General features: G+C 45.0%; 1 protein-coding gene across 1 annotated transcript in view; it reads right to left on the reverse strand.

Annotated features, from left to right (window-relative positions):
- CHCHD6 (coiled-coil-helix-coiled-coil-helix domain containing 6) overlaps positions 1-17,555 on the reverse strand; it is a 248,992-nt gene that overhangs the window by 80,397 nt on the left and 151,040 nt on the right. The window contains exon 8 of the mRNA XM_066597036.1: positions 13,284-13,419. Coding sequence (XP_066453133.1) covers positions 13,284-13,419 — 136 coding nt within the window. The remainder of the gene's footprint in view (positions 1-13,283; positions 13,420-17,555) is intronic.

The following is a 17,555-nucleotide window of genomic DNA, read 5'->3' on the forward strand; positions in this document are numbered from 1 at the left end:
GAATACGCCCATCATCAGCAACAAATGAAGAAACAAGGATGTGGTGCCGATGAATGCCATAACTATGGGGATAAAGGATCGTTACTACGTACCAGCAATCCTCTGCTACAAGTAACGTACACTGATCGTCGTGCTCTCTGCCATTTGGCTCGTGTGAAACTGCCCTTACTGCTTAGATTTAGTTTAATCTCATCGGTTTCCAACCCTTCCAAACACAACAAACACTTTCCTATCTGCTGCATCTGATCTTACAGTTTATGTATAAAATGTCAAAATGAAACTGAAGACTGACACATAAGCTCAGCGGGGAGAGAGAAGGCAAAGGGGTGACGTAATTAAAGGGGTTCTCCGGTTGTAAACCCCTATCCTTAGGATAGGTCATCAATAGTAGATTGTTGGGTACATTCGTCTAGGACCCTTTCTGATCAGCTGTTCACCAAGGTCAGCAAGCTTGTACAGTGAACTGATGTATGCAAGAAGCAGACAGTTCTGTTCTTACTGCAATGGTCAGGCTTGGTATTGCTGGCACTGAAATGTATGGCAGCTTTACCTGCAGTACCAAGCCTGACAACTGCGCCAAGAACGGAGCTGTCTGCTTCCTTTAGAAATCAGCTCAGTGCACAAGTACACTAGCCTGGCAAACAGCTGATCAGCAGCGGTCCTAGGCAACAGACCCCCGTCGATCTACTATTGGTGACTTGTATTGAGGATAGGCCATCAATAGCTTACAGCCGGAAGGCCTTTTTAAGGACATAAAGATGCAATGTAGAGGGATCCCCTTTATTATCTGCCGTGCAGAACAGCCATCTGCAATATTGTTTTTAACATACTTGGTGTTTCATTTCCTCACCATATGATCTCACCATCTGTTTGCTGTGAATGAATGGAAACACTTGTGTTTACATTTGCAAGCTCAAGCACTGTACAGATCTAACAATTCTCACAGCAGAGGGTTTGCTACAATTGTATCCAGTGTAGACAATCCACAGCTATAGATAAGGCTGATTACACATGGCCGGGTTGGATTCTGCATTCGTGATTCCGCAGCGGAATCCGCCCCTGTGCCTGGCTGGTGACCCCAGCGTACCTGTCCTGATTCTTCATAATCTGTATTGTACATGCACAGAACAGTCTACACTGCGCCGCCGCTAGGCGATAATGGGGATTCTGCGACCTTTCCGCAATGATGACTACGAAAGGGCAGCGGATCGGGCAGCGGATCGGACGGCTTCCACTGATTTCAATGGAAGCCATCCGTGCTGAAATAGAGCATGCTGCAATTTTCACTCCGCGAGTGGAAAATTGCAATTGATTTCTGCACATAGACAGGGAAAAGCGATCTTCAATAGCATGTATATGGCCAGTATTTGCTGCGGAATCTAGAGGCCGATGCCTGCGCCGGATTCCGCAATGCAAATACGCCTGTGTGCATTTGGCCTATCTCTCGTCCTGAGAATTTGTTACAATGTATCAGTGCAGGTAACATGTATCTGCTTGGTGCCCGGCATACTTAACTTGCAGTCTAAACTAGATACTGCGGCGTATATTTACTTAGAATGGCGTTTCATACGTCGCTCTAAATAAAAATGTACCAGTGTAAGGCCTTATTCACACGACCATATATACGCAGCTATTGTAGCCGAATCAAAAAATCGTGACCATCTGTAGCATTGATTTCCAATGCATTCATTCAGATAAACGATTTTTAGGAGTGTAAAAAAAAATTACGCTGGCAAAAATATCCCATCGGCGAGCGATTTTATACGCAGCATCAAAAAAAAAAAAAAGGTCCTGCCCTATCTTTTCACAAAATACGCTGGAAGCTCCCATAGACTCCTATTAGAGCTGTAAAAAAGGGAGGGGGAGGGAGTTTAGCTGCGTCCACCTCTGGAAGACAAAGTCAGCTGGCTCCATTTAAGCATTAGCAGTCATTCCAAGGATTTCCGCTGTCCGAGGGATTTCTGCGTTGCAGCGCACCCTTTCGCCGATATGTCGCCCATGTGAATGGATGAGAGAACGCTAAGATTGGAACTTGATCGCAGCTATTCTTCATTCATGCAATTTTTAGCCACGATCAACCGAGTGTAAAATCGCGTACGGTCATGTAGAAGAGGTGACAAATGGACAGGGTGAGGTGAAAGTCTGGACAACCGTTTAACTAGTGTAATGACTAGAAAATTGGCTTCCAATGTGTGAAAGTATTAATCGGGAGGAAGGCTGCATTGTATGGTGGAGAATTTGTCAGTGGCCATTTTGAACTCCGCCATATTGAAATCAGCTCAGGTTTTTCAAATGGGAAGGCGGTCTTGTAAAAGATCAGTCTTGACCAGAATTGATTCAGAAACAGATCGGGAGTGTCAGTTTTGTAAGGGCAATCTTTCACAAAGTGCTTTACATGACGTGTTCGACATGTCCACCGTTATGCCGGATGCACGAGGATAGACGTTCAATAGTCTTCGTGAACACGCTAAAGAACTGCAGGTGATATTTCTTCGCAGTACTGTAGGATTCGCTGTTTCAGGTGAGCCATACATGTGTATTTTTCCACATACACAAGGGACTTCAAATGGCGCCCAAGACCTTGGCAGCTATTCTACTGGACCTCTAGACTCCCCATTCAGTTCCCATGGAATTGTGCATCCAGCCACAGCACAGCGCGCCATCCTGTGGGAACTCACTCCTCTCATGGAGCACAGATGGGAATATGGTGTCCTGTAACATCTGCACGGACTTCTCAACGGTAAATGATCCATCAATGGAAGGCGGCCCTGGATGTCAGACACCGTTTACTAACTTTACCCTCTCTTAACTCCGAAACCAGTAAAAATAGCGCACAACCGACACTTCCAGAATATTTCTGAGTCAATTCTACCCAAGACGGATTTCATATGACCCCTTTTGCATTTGAAAAATCTGAGCTGAATTCAATATGATGGAGTTCAAAATGGCCACCAAAAACTTCTCATCCACAAAATAATTTATTCTCCCTCCCTATTAATACTTTCATACATTGGAAGTCAATTTTCTCATGATTACACTCGTTAAACGGGTGTATCCAGACTTTTGCCTCACTCTGTATTAAGAGGGACAAGCTTCTTAATTCATTGGTCGCCTCTTGTGGCAGCTCTGTGCGCTAGACTGAAAGTTTTACCAGGAAAAAAATGCATTGCATGTGAACGCAAATCACATTGTGTGCGGGTGAAATGACATTTTTTTTTTACCCTCCCATATGAAAAAAATGGCAATTTTCGCAGTAGAATCACCCAAAAATAGGACATGCTGCAAATCTTTGATCTCACACTATCGGTTAATTCAACACTACAGGCATTGAAGTGAATGAGAACTTGGTCTGCAATACTAAGCTTGGCCACTGCAGTAAGATCGGAGCTGTCTGCTTCCTGCAGTTCAGTTCAGCACATGAGTGAACCGTACCGGCAAAGAGCTGATCAGCAGGGGTCCCGGTCAACAGGGCCCCGTCTATTTACTATGGATGACCTTTCCCGGGAAAAGGCCATTAATATTTACAACCGGACAACCCCTTTAATTTTGGTAACAAACACGTAATTATTTCATTTCTTTCTCACAACTGTAAAGTCAATTTCTCGCCACGGCACTCGGAACCGGATAATTGCAGAGTTCTATTAAAAGTAATCAGCCATCAGACCGCCAGGCGGATTGCAGGCGCAAAGGGGTTCATTAGAACACCAGCAACATGGTGGCTCAGTGATCAGCACTGATGTCTGTGACCCTGGGCTCGAATCCACAGCAGGGAGCAGAGCGGGCGCGAGGGCATTACATGTACAGACCAGCAGCCACTAAACAAGAGCAAAGAACGTGTATAATAACTGCGAGCTCCGAACAGAGAGAAGCCAACGAATCCACGGAGGACCGCAAGGAAGCAGAACACATCTGCAGAATCTGTGCAGCAGCTAAGTTGAGATCCTGATGAATAACCCTAATTAGCGTCATTATAAAGCAGCGCTTGTCCTCTCCCACACTGGAGGTGAACTCCACAATGCAAACACTGACGACGTGGCGCTGCGCCGCATACTGAAAGCAATCAGTCTTGGGTAATCCCATTGTGGTACAGGGAGAGTAATAAAGACATATGGGTCAGGGAAGACACAATAACATTAAGAGACTCAGAGTAAACCTCGCTAATTGCTGCTGGCAAGGTTCAACCGTCCTCAATGAGATTTCTCCACACATCGCACGATCCATCCCGGCCTTCATACTGACGGATACATTGTATCACTGTAGGGAAGACATATCGAACAAGAAAGGAGAGCACTGTGCAGCGCCTTTACAGGGGTTGTATCAAGATCACAGGATAGGGGGTAACTGGCTGATCGTTGGGGGTCTCACCACTGACACCCCGGCCAGTCTGCAGAATGGGACACATGCAAGGTCGCTTCTTCCCCCGCAGTGATGTCACTGTGAATGGAGCGACAGCCGAGAATGTGTGGTTGCTGCTCCATTCATTTCAACCGGGCTGATGGAGGCAGCGGCGCAGCTGCCCCAGGGGATCTCTGCAGTCCGACTGACAGTGAATGGAGCGCTAGTGTGCTTGCGCAACCAGCGGTCTCTGCAGTGAGACCCCGACGATCTGCAATTTACCCTCGATCCACTTGCATAGTAAATAACTTGCAATCTTGGTATAACCCCTTTAACTTACAAAGGACTGTCTAGACTGGACACAACTGTCGCAAACCCTCAGCTGTGAAGTATTATGCCCCATTCATGTCTGGATAGGAGCCACTCAGAGGCACCATTGCAGATCTGGCACAAACTCCTGGATGGAATATGCAGCTGGGAAAATTTCAGGCAGCAGGAAGGACCCCATCATAGTCCATAAGTCTGGCAGCGTTCAGGTCCGGCACGCGCTGGATATGGCGGGTCCGGTATTCTTATTGCTTGGCTCCAAGGATGGAGCCAAACAATAAAATGACAGCGGAGTCTTGGTGCAGGTGTGAAAGGGGCCTTAGGTGTGCACACCGGGGGAGACCCGCCAGAAAGCATCATTCTGCCAGCGCTTTGCTCCATTATTCGTCTGCTCGGAGCGGCGCTGCACACGTATCTCATTACACAGAAGACGGTCAGAACACATGGATGTAACCAGAGGCACGGCCTGTGCGGAGGACAAATATTCTGTGGGGTAACAAGGCTGCTTTCCCAGACTCCTGAGCAGCAGCAATGAAGCCCTCCATCTGTACTGATGTGTAACTATGCAGAAATGCCATCAGCACAGGAAAGTTGGGTGACAACCCACAACAGAGCTGCATCAGCGGCCATATTAGTTGTCAATCAATTTTGCAACTACAAACCCTCACAAAATAAAAAAAATATACAACTCCCAGCATGCCCTGCAGCCACTCAGGGCATGCTGGGAGTTACAGTTTTGCTGTAGAGCCGCCACAGGTTCATCTGCATTGGAAGAGCACAGATATTCCTCTTATCACCAGTTACTATGTAGATATTCTACAAAGACCTGGATAACATGCAGTGAACTCGATAGGCGCGACATTCGTGAATATTCCGAATGACCAGATGGATCAGTGTATAAAGCTTACTTGGAAGGTGTGACATTATGCTTTCCTTCCATCATAAGGAATGGAAAAACCAGAAAGCTGGATCAGTCCTGTGACCAAACTGACTGTCACCGTTCACTACAATGGCGTACGTCCAGGTTCCGTTACGCCGGTTGGGATTTTCCAAGACGAAAAACCACAGCATGAGCTGACGGAAATAGTGGGGTATCAGGATGGTCAGCGGCGATTGTCTGTGCGTCATCTACTTATCTGGTGTATAGCCATGATTGGCGCTGATCAGTGAAGAGAGCCAACTTGAAGTATGAGAGCGGTCAGAACAATGTGAAACAATGGTATAGGTGATAAATAAATGGACTTACCCAGCATTTATAAACACACCAAAACGCGCTGCCTTTATTCCTGTACGTTATGTCCGTCATGAATAAAACAGCCCTTCTTTCTATTGGCTGTTTACTCTGACCGACTGGAGGAAGTATGTAGCGCAACAAACCATGCAACATGCGTACAATACACGTGTGAAAACTGAATGTTTGCATACCCCAATGCAAAACTATGGGGATAACGCTGCACTTAATACAGATGGCAAGCACGCCCCTAATTGGTGGGGGTCAATGACACACAACTAGGACTATCACTGTGCACTCTCAGATAGCCCCCTCACCTCCCGCTTTTTTCAAATTTGGCACCTGAGGGGGCACTCCACTTAGGACCTCTCCCTCGGTTGGACCTGGACAGTTCATGCATCATATGATCAGCATTTGAATGGCCGACGTGACGTAGTACATTAGGTCAATACAAGGGAAAATCTGGCGAATGGCAGCATTTGACGGGGAAGTCAGCAGCCGGAGATCCGCAGTGTAGCAGAGATGTGTTTGTAAGTGGATGGTACAGTTGTCATGATTAAAAGACAAGCAGTGACCTTCTCGGTAAACAACAAATAGGATGGGAAGAGAAGTAAGTTGCGTTCCCATGGGGCGTCCGCGAGCAGCGCTGCCGCTAACAGAAGCTGACAATTTTCTCATCTGGAGGGAGCGTCGCTGGCAGCTGCTCTCACGCAAGAATCTAATCAGGAACGCGGCTTGTGTGGACAGGCTAATGGAAAGGCGCTCTCCTCAGACATCAGGCTCAATAAGCGCAGATGACTTCTAGTACAGGCTGGCGAGACCCCTCCAGGGACATGTGGCCCCTTCCCCTGCGGCAGCGCTATGTGCTATTTAACCGTCTATGGGCCACCCGCTAAACTAACGGGCATCTTACACATCGACTGTGACAGGCAAGAAGCCGGGATGTAGATCAGGTCGGCAATGCCCAAATGTCACCGGTTACATCTTATTTCTTCACTTTAAAGGTTATTTGTAGGATTCCTGGATTCGCATAGAAGAGGCACAACTTCCCCTCACCAGCACCCCCTCCTGCAGCCTCTGGTACTGCATTATATGAAAAAACTCTAGCATCCAGTCCTGAGTCCACAGCAACCGCGAGAGGAAGCTGTGCTTATAAGGCATCGGCTCAAGAGGGTGGGACGTCCAAGACATTTCACGTCTGAATACACAAAAGCAAAATGGGCGGCTGACACTGTACTTTTCAAAATGGATTTTCCTAACGGGTTCTCTCAGAACCGCCTCCTCCTTCCGGACTTAAGAAATTGCAGAGTACATTGTAGTTTACTGCTGGAATATCAGACTTTAAGACTTTAATGTAAGAAGCCAGAAAATTTACACTGAAGGCCCCTTTATTAGACCCCCATCTAGCAGCACGTTGGACCCCTTTGGCCTTCAGAACTGCAGCAATTTGTTGTGGCATAGATTCCACTAGGTAATTAAATCATTCTGCAAGAATATCGGCCCCTGCGGACAGGAAGCTTCTTGTAGTTGCTGCAGATTAGATGGAGGTGCTGACAAGTTCTGACCAGCTGACAGGAAGGGGTCATCGATTCATGCTGCTTGTGCCAAATTCTGACCTCCCATCGGCACGGTGCAACAGAAATCTGGATCCATCTGATTAGGTGATGTTTTTCCACTGCTCAGTGATTCAAGTTTTGCGCTCGTTTGCCTGCAGGAGCCTCACATTTCTGTTTCTTTTGGACACATTGACACTGGAACTGGTCGTCTGCTGTTATATCCCATCTGTGCTAAGGAATACGGAGTTGTGTGTTCAGACACATTAGTTGGAGCACCAGCGTTGTGTTCAGCTGACTGTGCAGCACCTGTTGGTCAGAACGATTCCCGACATCCTCCTCTGACCTCTTTTAGTGACATGTTTTTTCCATCCACAGGATCCCCTTTTGCTGGATGAGTTCTTTGGTCACACCATTTTCGGGATACTCTCCACACCATTACAAGAGAAAATCCCATGCGGTTGGCAGTGAGGCCCGGCTAGTCTAGGACCGATGACCCGGCCTTGTTGGAAGTCACTCGGATCGTGTGATTTTCTCATCTTATGTGGATTCACACTGAAACTGATTCACGGAGAACTTGTCATGTGATTTTATGCCGCACTCCGGGGTCATGGTGAGAATTTTCATACAGCGAAGCACCAATCATCAGAGGGCGGGGGGCTCTAATAGAGGCACCACAGGGTCTCAACTAAAAGACCAGGGACATGTTATATGTATATCTAATTACAGTACACTACACATACACTCTTACAATAGACAGCTTTTTTGTGCTCTCTTACTACGGTCAGTGGCTAACAGTTTGTATCGTTTCTTTAATCACTTACAGTTGTATTAAACGGTCGAGAGAGACAACAGTTCACCAGTGATAATGATGGATCGTTCTTGCATTAACTGGAAAATTTATGTTTTGTGGAGGGTTTTCAGGAATCAGATATTGATGGTCTCTCCTAAGGATAGGTGATCGACATAAGTTTGGTGGGGGTCTGCTGCTTGGGACTCCAGCCAATCAATTTAGGGTAGAGTATGCATCACTCAGGTGAGCGCCTCTTCTCAGGTAGGTGATGTCATATTCACTGGTCACATGGCCTGAGAGCAGCTATACCAGCACAGTGACTATAACATGTACAGCGCTGGACCTGGTCTGCAGTGAAGTGACTGCGGCATTGACTCGAAGGCCACGGCCTCTTCAATCAGCTGATTAGCAGGGTCCTTGATGGCAACCCCCCACCGATGTGATATTGATGACCTACCCTGAGGACAGCTCATCAGTATCCCATTCCCAGAGAACACCTTTAATCTTCAAGAGTGATTGAGAACGGATGGTCCTTCTGTCCGACGATCCATTGTGTTCCCCCTCTTACCCCATCTAGTGCAAACCAGACCTTATTAATCAGAGTTACTGATTATTTCCACATCTCTTAAAGAAGTAATGCAAGTTAGTTAAATAAACACCATAGTACAGTAAGCTGAGCAATTTTCACAGCTCCTGTTCACTTCTATGAGAGTTTACAAAACAGCTTAAGAAATCCCACTTGGCTATTTCCTTAAGCGCTGACCACCCAGCGGTGTACACGGTAGTATTCCAATCCTGAGCGGCTGAGACAGGAGTACCTCTTTAGCCCCTTCACACTGCAGGATGTACATTTTATATCATGGGGTAGCAAGATTTGTATGGAGCGGGATCCAGAACCTATCCCACTCCATAAGGAGTGGGTGACAGCTGTATTCGATAGCCAACACCCGCCCACAACAGGCGAGATCATCGTGAACGCAATAGCAGTATTAAACTAAATAGCAGTATTAAACAATACAACTCATCTCACAATAAACCACAACCCTCAGGCAACGACAGACAAATAAAAGAGTTATAATTTTTAGAAGGCGAAGAGAAAAAAAAAATGAAAAAAACAAAGGGTTAAGAACTCGTAAGTCCCTTTTTCTCAAGAATAAACAAATTCTTGAACATTCCTTGAATGGCGGATGTTTTTGATCCTCGGCTCCATTCTCTTGCACAGTATAAGAGCCTCCTGTGCAGCGATTTCATATTCTGCAGAACAAATCTGTATGAATGAGGGAAGCGGCGCGCTGTTATCTGCTGTATGGCGAGGGCAGCGAGGGGGCAGAAAAATTATATTCACTCAATTGCACATGAAAACAACTCAAACAGACAGAGCAAAGCCTCCAACACATCCACTCAAGGTGGAATTGATCTGCTGCCTATTGTATCCGCGGAACATCTCAGCGACCGGAACAAGTCAGGTGACCTCATCTGGCACGTGAGAAACGTTTGCAGTATTATTCTCCGTTTACTTTGCTGCAGACTATATAGACATATCGTAATGTCCGCTGTAATGGAGTGGGAATGTATTTAAAGCGGAAACTAGTGATTACAGTAAATCTATAACCGCTGCTGTTCTTCTCTTCCAATCTGTGATAGGAGGTAACTTGGTGCTGCTGCGCCAGCACCTTCCCCGTCAGTGACATCACCACCATACTAGGACATTTCCTGCATTTTTGCATGATGTGAGCTCTGCCGTTTTCTGTCTGTACACATCTCCAGCACCCGACGCAGGAATCAGAAGGGGGTGATAATAGAAGGTGCTGACACTTCCCGATGCGGGAAGCAGAAGAGCACAGGGAGCATCATGAGGACATCTCAAGAGGTTGTGAGACCAAAGCCAGAACCCTACCAGATTTCCGGATTGATCATACAGTACATTCACTGAATGGCCTCTATTTTAAAGATCCTGGCCCTTTATTAGAGCCCCCTTTCCTCGGACCCTTTGAGAGAGCCCCCCGGCCCACTTACAATTGGCGCTGCTTCCCTGTATGGAAATTATCCCCGTGACCCCGGAGTGCGGCATAAAATCATGTGACAAGTTGTGCGTGGATTAGTTTCAGTGTGAATCCACATTAGATGAGAGAATCCAGCAATCTGAGCGTCTTCCTATGATGCCGGGTCATCGATGCTAAACTATCCAGGGCATCACTTACAACTAAGTGGGGTTTTCTCATGTAACAGTATGGAGAGTATACGGAGAATGGCGTGATTGAGGAAAACTTCCAGCAAGAAGAGGATTCTGTGGACAGAAATAAATCATCCCGAAAAGGGGTCGGAGGATGTCAGGAATCGTTCTGACCAACAGGTGCTGCACCGCCAGCCACTTACAATGCTGCTGCTCCAACTATTGTGTCTGAACACACAACTTGCTGTTCCTTAGCACAGATGAGCTATAACAGCAGACGGCCAGTTCCTGCGCCATTGTGTCTAAGAGAAACCGAAAGGCAAGACTCAAGGGGGCAAAAGAGCATAAAACTTGTATCACTGAGCAGCAGAAAAACATTGTCAGGTAAGATGGATCCAGATTTCTGTTGTACCGTGCTGGTGAGGCTTGCAAGAGAGACCAAAAGCAATAAAAAAAGAATTTCAGGGGTTTGTCAATAGCAAAAGAAAAGTCAAAGCATGCTATAGAATGTTTACAGGAAACAAATGGTGAAATGGTTATAAATGATGTTGAAAACGTTTACATTCCTATTTTGTATCTGTTTTCTTTAAAAACATAAATGTAACATCATATGATCTTCCCTACGCTATTGGGGGAATAACATAATGCAGGCTATCTAAAAGGAGAGAGATGGTGAGGAAACACTTATCTAACTTGCATTAATTCAAATCTCCAGGTCTAGATGAATTATATTCTAGGATACTGAAGGAAACAGCAGAGGTAATTGCTGAACCACTCGCCATAGTCTTAAAAAATTCCTGGAGAACAATAAAAGTCCCAGAAGATTGGAAAAGGGCAAATGTTGTCCCTATCTTCAAAAAAGGGAGAAGGTCGATCCAGGAAGCTACAGGCCTGTTAGTCTGACTTCTATACTGGGAAAGATCTTTGAACATATTATTAAACAGCAAGTATGCAAGTACTTGGATTAGATGGGAGTAAGTAACCAGAGCCAGCATGGGTTTGTAACAAATAAGTCATGCCAGGCTAATCTAATTTCTTTCTAAGACAGAATCACTGACTTGGTTGATCAGGGTAATGCAGTGGATATAGTATATCTTGACTTTAGTTAAGCATTTCACAAAAGTATCTCACACCATTCTTATTGACAAAATGACCAAATATCGGATTGACAAGGAAACTGTTAGGTGGATTCACAACTGGCTGAGTGATCGTACTCAAAGAGTGGTCATAAATGGCTGCACATCAAAGTGGAAGAATGTATCAAAGGGGGGAGGCCACAAGGCTCTGTCCTAGGCCCAGGGTTGTTCAACATTTTTATAAATTATCTGGAGGAGAGAATTGAGGGGAAACTTATCAAATTTGCTGACAACACAAAGCTAGGAGGGATAGCTAACACTAGGGAAGAGAGTGGGCGGCGACTAACAGAATTGTATTTAACAAGGAGAAATGCAAAGTCCTACATCTGGGCAGGAAAAATCAAAAAAGCACATAAAGAATGGGAGGAATTGGGCTAAGCAGCACATGTGAAAAAGACCAATAGATCATAGACTGAACATGAGTCAATAATGTGATGCAGCAGCCAAAAAGGCAAACACAATTCTGGGATGTATTAAGAGAAGCATAAAGTCTAAATCACGTGAGGCAATTATCCCCCTCTACTCTCCCTTAGTCAGACCTCATATGGAATACTGTGTCCAGTTCTAGGCACCGCACTTTAAAAAAGACATCAATAAACTGGAGCAAGTTCAGAGAACAGTTACAAAGTTGGTGAGCGGTCTGCAAATCATGTCCTATGAGGAATGGTTGAAGGATCTGGGAATGTTTAGCTTGCAAAAAGGAAGGGTGAGAGGAGACTTAATAGCTGTCTACAAATATCTGAATGGCTGTTACAGTGCAGAGGGATCAGCCCTATTCTCATTTATATAAGACAAGACTAGAAGCAATGGGATGAAACTGAAAGGGAGTAGACACAGATGAGATATTAGAAAAAACTTTCTGACAGTGAGGGTGATCAATGAGTGGAACAGGTCACCACGGGAGGTGGTGAGTTCTCCTTCAATGGAGGTGTTCAAACAAAGGCTGGACAAATATCTGGGATGATTTAGTAAATCCTGCACTGAGCAGGGGATTGGACCCGATGACCCTGGAGGTCCCTTCCAACTCTACCGTTCTATGATTCTATGACAGATCAAAATTTGGTGCAAGCAGCATGAATCGATGACCCCTTCTTGTTAGCTGACCAGAACATGTCAGCAGCTTCCTCTATTCTGCGGCAACTACAAGAAGCTTCCTATAGAACAATTTAATCACCTACTGGAATTTACGCCATGATGAGTTGTTGCAGTACTGAAGGCCACAGCAGGCTCAACGTGCTACTAGATGGCACTTAGTAAACTCCATTGGGGGTCTAATATGGGTGCTGTTCGGTGTAGTTACTAGGGGAATATGTACCTGTAGAAAGCTTATCAACACATTTGCTGCATTACCTCCAGGATACTTTAAGAAAACTGTACAAAAAAGTCTATTAATTTTTTGGAAAACATTCAATTAACGTGAAATTTCTTTAAATTTGACAACTGATAATCCAGACAGTTTGACAACACAGAAGTGCAGTCATTTCAAGAGAGCAGAGGGAAGCGATCAGGGTATTTCTGCTGCTTATTCTTCAGATCTGGGGTTGACATTCCTTCCAGAAGGTTCTTTAGCTTCAGGACCGAGTTTTATAGAACGTTCTATGATTGTGCAAATCTGGCATTTATTAAACTCCAATGATGATGGATTGAAAACTTCATTCTGGGGCTGAGAAACATATGCACCCCTGTATTCCCCTATGTAGGACAGGAATAACCCCAGCATCTCCATCAGTCTTACCTTTTGAGCCTCTCTCACGCAGCTGCGGTACTCTTTGGCGAGGTCGCTGCAGTTGAGAAGTTCCTGGCGGTTTTCTGTATAACATTTGAGAATACCGGACTGAAGATTCATGCAAACTGGGTCATAACTTCTCTTCCTACAGAGAACAAGAGAGGAGGTTACAGAACAAAGACACAACACACAGATGCATTTTTCTTTAGTTTGACTCATATTGTGCTGTGATATGACGGTGGGCGGCGCGGTCAGGGGGTTTATTAACACTATGAATTGCTTTGCAATGGGTTTTGTTGTGCAGAGATAAGAGAACAGTAGCTGAGCTCCTGCACCATTTGCAGCGGGGGAAGACTGTAACTGACTGCCAGCCTCCCAATGCAACAGCAGGGATCGGTGCGAACAACGATCCCCACTGTTAATCCCTTTCATGCCGCAATTAATGTGGATTGCACCATGTAAAAAGTTTACAGAGGGAGAAAAGTCCCTCTGTAAGGTCATCAGCCATCTACTATGTAATCGCAAAGGGCCTACAGGTTGCCATGGCAACCAGACGCTAGACAAGGTTGTCCGGTTATACCATGGGCTGTGATCGCTATAGAGCGTGATAACACGTTGTAGCACCGTAATGTTCATGGCATCGCAGATTCAAGTGCCTACAATGATATAAAATAAATTTTTAAAAAATGGTAAAAAAAAAACAAAAAAAAACACAGGTAAAAAAAAATTTACAGCAGTTTTTGCGCACTTTCCCCTTTGTTTACAGAAATAAAACCCCACAATTCAGCATCGTTGCATCCGTAATGATCCATACAAGAAATTGAACACAAGTTCATCATGCACTAAAAACGGAGCCAAAATGCTTTTTTTTGGGTTAATTTTGCCTCCCCAAAAAACTGCAATAAAAGTGATCAAAAAAGTCGGATGTACCTCAAAATTATATCAATAAAACTACAGCTCATCCAAAAAACAAATGAGCCCTCAGAGAGCTCAGTCTATTAAAAAATTATGGAACTTTGAATGCAGCGCTAAAAAAAAATGTAAAAAGCATTTTTTTGAGTGGAAAAACCAACCTGGAAAAAAGTGTAATTTTGGTATCGGCATAATTGTAGTGACTCCCAGAAAAAAAACATACCATGTCATGTAGTGACCAAGCCTGATTCCACCAAATTTTGGACATCTGACATGTGTCACTTTAACATAGTATAACTTTGTAAAGGTTTTGCATATCCAAGTAATTCTGACATTGCTTTTTCACATATTGTACATTTAGACGGTAAAAATAAAACAATAGAATTTGTGCATATTTATTAAAAGCGCCAATATTGGGGAAATATAGAAAGAAATTTTCATTCTTTTCACATTTTTAACTGCAATGTGTCAAATATGTGCAAACATACTGTATACATTTTTGAAGAGATATATTCTTCCATCTGTTTACTTTATTCTGGAAGCACATCTGAAAAACTTTAGTTTTTTGTTGTTTTTTAACCATTTAGGAAACGTACAAATTTAACAATCATGAAAATTTTGAGGATTATTTTGTTTCTCTACACCAAGCCAAGATTGCAAAGGCTTATAGGTATCAGAAGTTAATGCAATTTAGAGGAAAAAAATTAAAATTTCATATATTTACAAATATTTCATTTTAAAGACAGGGTTTTTTTTACATTGCACATGAAAATGAGGATTAGCACCCCAAAATGGATACCCGTTTTTCCTGTGTTCAGAAACTTTTAGATCACCACCATTATCCATTGGATAACGGCGATCACTTGGCCAGGAACCGCTCCCCGCTCCAAGCTCCAAACAAGGAGATTTTAAATTTCCCGGGCTGTCCCTGGATTCTGCACACTCGTCCATCAGTTTGTAGCTGGGCGCATGCGCAGAGGGAAGGGAAATGTCCGTGGATGAAGATGTCGTTGGGGGACAAATGCGGAGACCTTAGGTAAGAAGTTTCATCTCTCCTCACTGATGCAATCGGTGAGTGGAGATGAAACTTTAACTTTTTAAACATTTAAAAAAAAATCCTGCAGATTTATTTTACAGAGATGACGTGCTTTCACGGCCCTGTAGAATAAAGCCCAGACATCCAGGACATGAAAACATGTATGGATGGTCACTAAGAGTCCCACCAGTGTAGGTGCTGCTCTATGCATTTCAATGGAACTGGTGGAAACAGGTGAGTTCAGGTGCTCAGCTATCACAGTCAGTCCAGTTGAAAAGAATGAAGCAGTTCTGCATGTGTGACCTCCAACTCTATTCATTTACTGACAGTCGTTCTCAAGATCGCTGGTGGTCTCATTGTGAGGCCCCCACCGATAAGTAAGTTATTCCCTCTCCTAAGGTGGGACAACCCCTTTAAGGATAAAGAGAATAGTTGTCACTGTCCCTGTAGTGTCCATCTTTATGTACCCATATCTGCTCTATGCAAATCCTGATCGGCCTCTACTGTATAAATACCCCGTAATGGAAAGGCGCTAAGGAGGATTTCCGGGGACGTACAATAAGAATATTATATATTGGAGGAGTCGCGGCTCACGCTGTAATTTCCTCTAAATATAAGTCGCGCTTTTTCTCCTCTAATTTCTCTTTAAAGCTCCGCCACGCGGAGAAATTGCCGGTTTTGTGTCTGTTTTAAAGCTCATTTTCCTCACAATGTGTATTGCCAGCACACTGTGTAAATAAACCGCGCTCCTCCTGCCGCTCTTACTGCCAGAGAGAAATAGATTTGATTGTTCATTTATTTCCTTTCTCAATTTATCAGCCGGGACTCTGAGCTAAGTGCGAACTGGCAAACTGGGATCTCGCGCAATTTATGGGGGAATGTTCTTTGTATCCTGCAAGAAGAAACAAAAAGCAGTAAATTCCGGGGCCGTTCGGATATTTGGGTCACAGCATTGTTTCCATAACTAAACCCGGCTACCTGTTATAGGAAGCCAGTTAACCTCCATGAAAATGACATTTATTAAAGGGAACCTGTCAGCAGAAGATAAGCATATTACCTGGCCGCTGCAGCAGGATAACATACATGCTTCAAGCAGAATAGAGCAGTTTAGCAAAGTCGAAATCCTACTTTTATTGCAGCGCACCTGTTATTCAAATGCGCCAAAGATACGGCGCCATTACAGCTCCGAGTCAAGGCATCCCTTATAAAACCTCGCCTTTGCAGCTTCTCGCCGCCACCCACTTTCCTTCCAATGTCAGCATTCGCAGAGCACGTACCATAAAGAGAGATGTAGACATATCCCAAGGACGGGTCATCAATAGAAATTGCCCAGAAACCCCCTTTAACCCCTTCAGTGGCAGGTTTAGGTAGTCTTCAGCACATTTCAGTGCAGCAAGCCCAGAGATTTTCCGGGCGTGCCACTAAAGGGGTTGTACCACAATTACAAGTTATCCCCGTGCACAAGATACCCACAGGAATAGGGATAAACTCACTGATCGGTGGGGGTCTAACTACTGAGACCCCCAACAGTAAAGGAGATTGAGGGTCTCCGTTCCCCTCACTGCAGGGTTACTGCACGCTCTGCACTGAGGAGGAGAATGAATGGAAAGCTGATCACACAGGTGCGCTGCTGATCCATCCGTTTTAGTTGGGACTATAGAGATACATGAGCTGCACCTGCTGACGTATTTCCGTCTGTCCCACTGAAATGAATGGAGCGTGCATTTTCGGCACTCTCTTCATGCTGACGTCACTGCGAAAGGCCAAGTGACCCCCACAGTGAGAGGCCGAACGGGACACAGGAGTCCCACTCTGCAGATCGGTGAGGGTCTCAGCAGTGAGTGCCCACCAATCAGCAAGTTACCCCCTATCCTGTGGATAGGGGATAAATTACAATTGTGGTTCAACCCTTTAAAGTCCTAATAGCATTCTGGCTACTTGCAGCCACCACTAGAGGGAGCTCAGGAGCTCAATGCATACTATATTATTACGGAGGTCGACATATACACAGCACACAATAAGCTCCCTCCTGTACATTCTCAGGCCTCATGTCCACGGGGAAAATCAGGCCCGCTACGGATTCTCCATGGAGAATCCGTTGCGGGTCCCTCCTGCCCCGCGGACATGAGCGCTTAAAATAAGAATAAACTTACCTCTCGCACGCTGAGGATCTTCCCCTTCGCCGCGGCTTCATGTTCTTTCTTCGGCCCGGCGGATGTGCATGGCACGTCGGTTGCGTGCCGCGCGCATGCGCCGGCCCGAAGAAAAAAGATCCGGCCGTGATGGAGAGAAGATGAAGCCGCGGCGAAGGGAAGATCCGGAGCAGGCGAGTA

The sequence above is a fragment of the Eleutherodactylus coqui genome, chromosome 3 (genome assembly GCF_035609145.1).
Source record: "Eleutherodactylus coqui strain aEleCoq1 chromosome 3, aEleCoq1.hap1, whole genome shotgun sequence".
In the NCBI taxonomy this organism is placed as follows: Eukaryota; Metazoa; Chordata; class Amphibia; order Anura; family Eleutherodactylidae; genus Eleutherodactylus; species Eleutherodactylus coqui.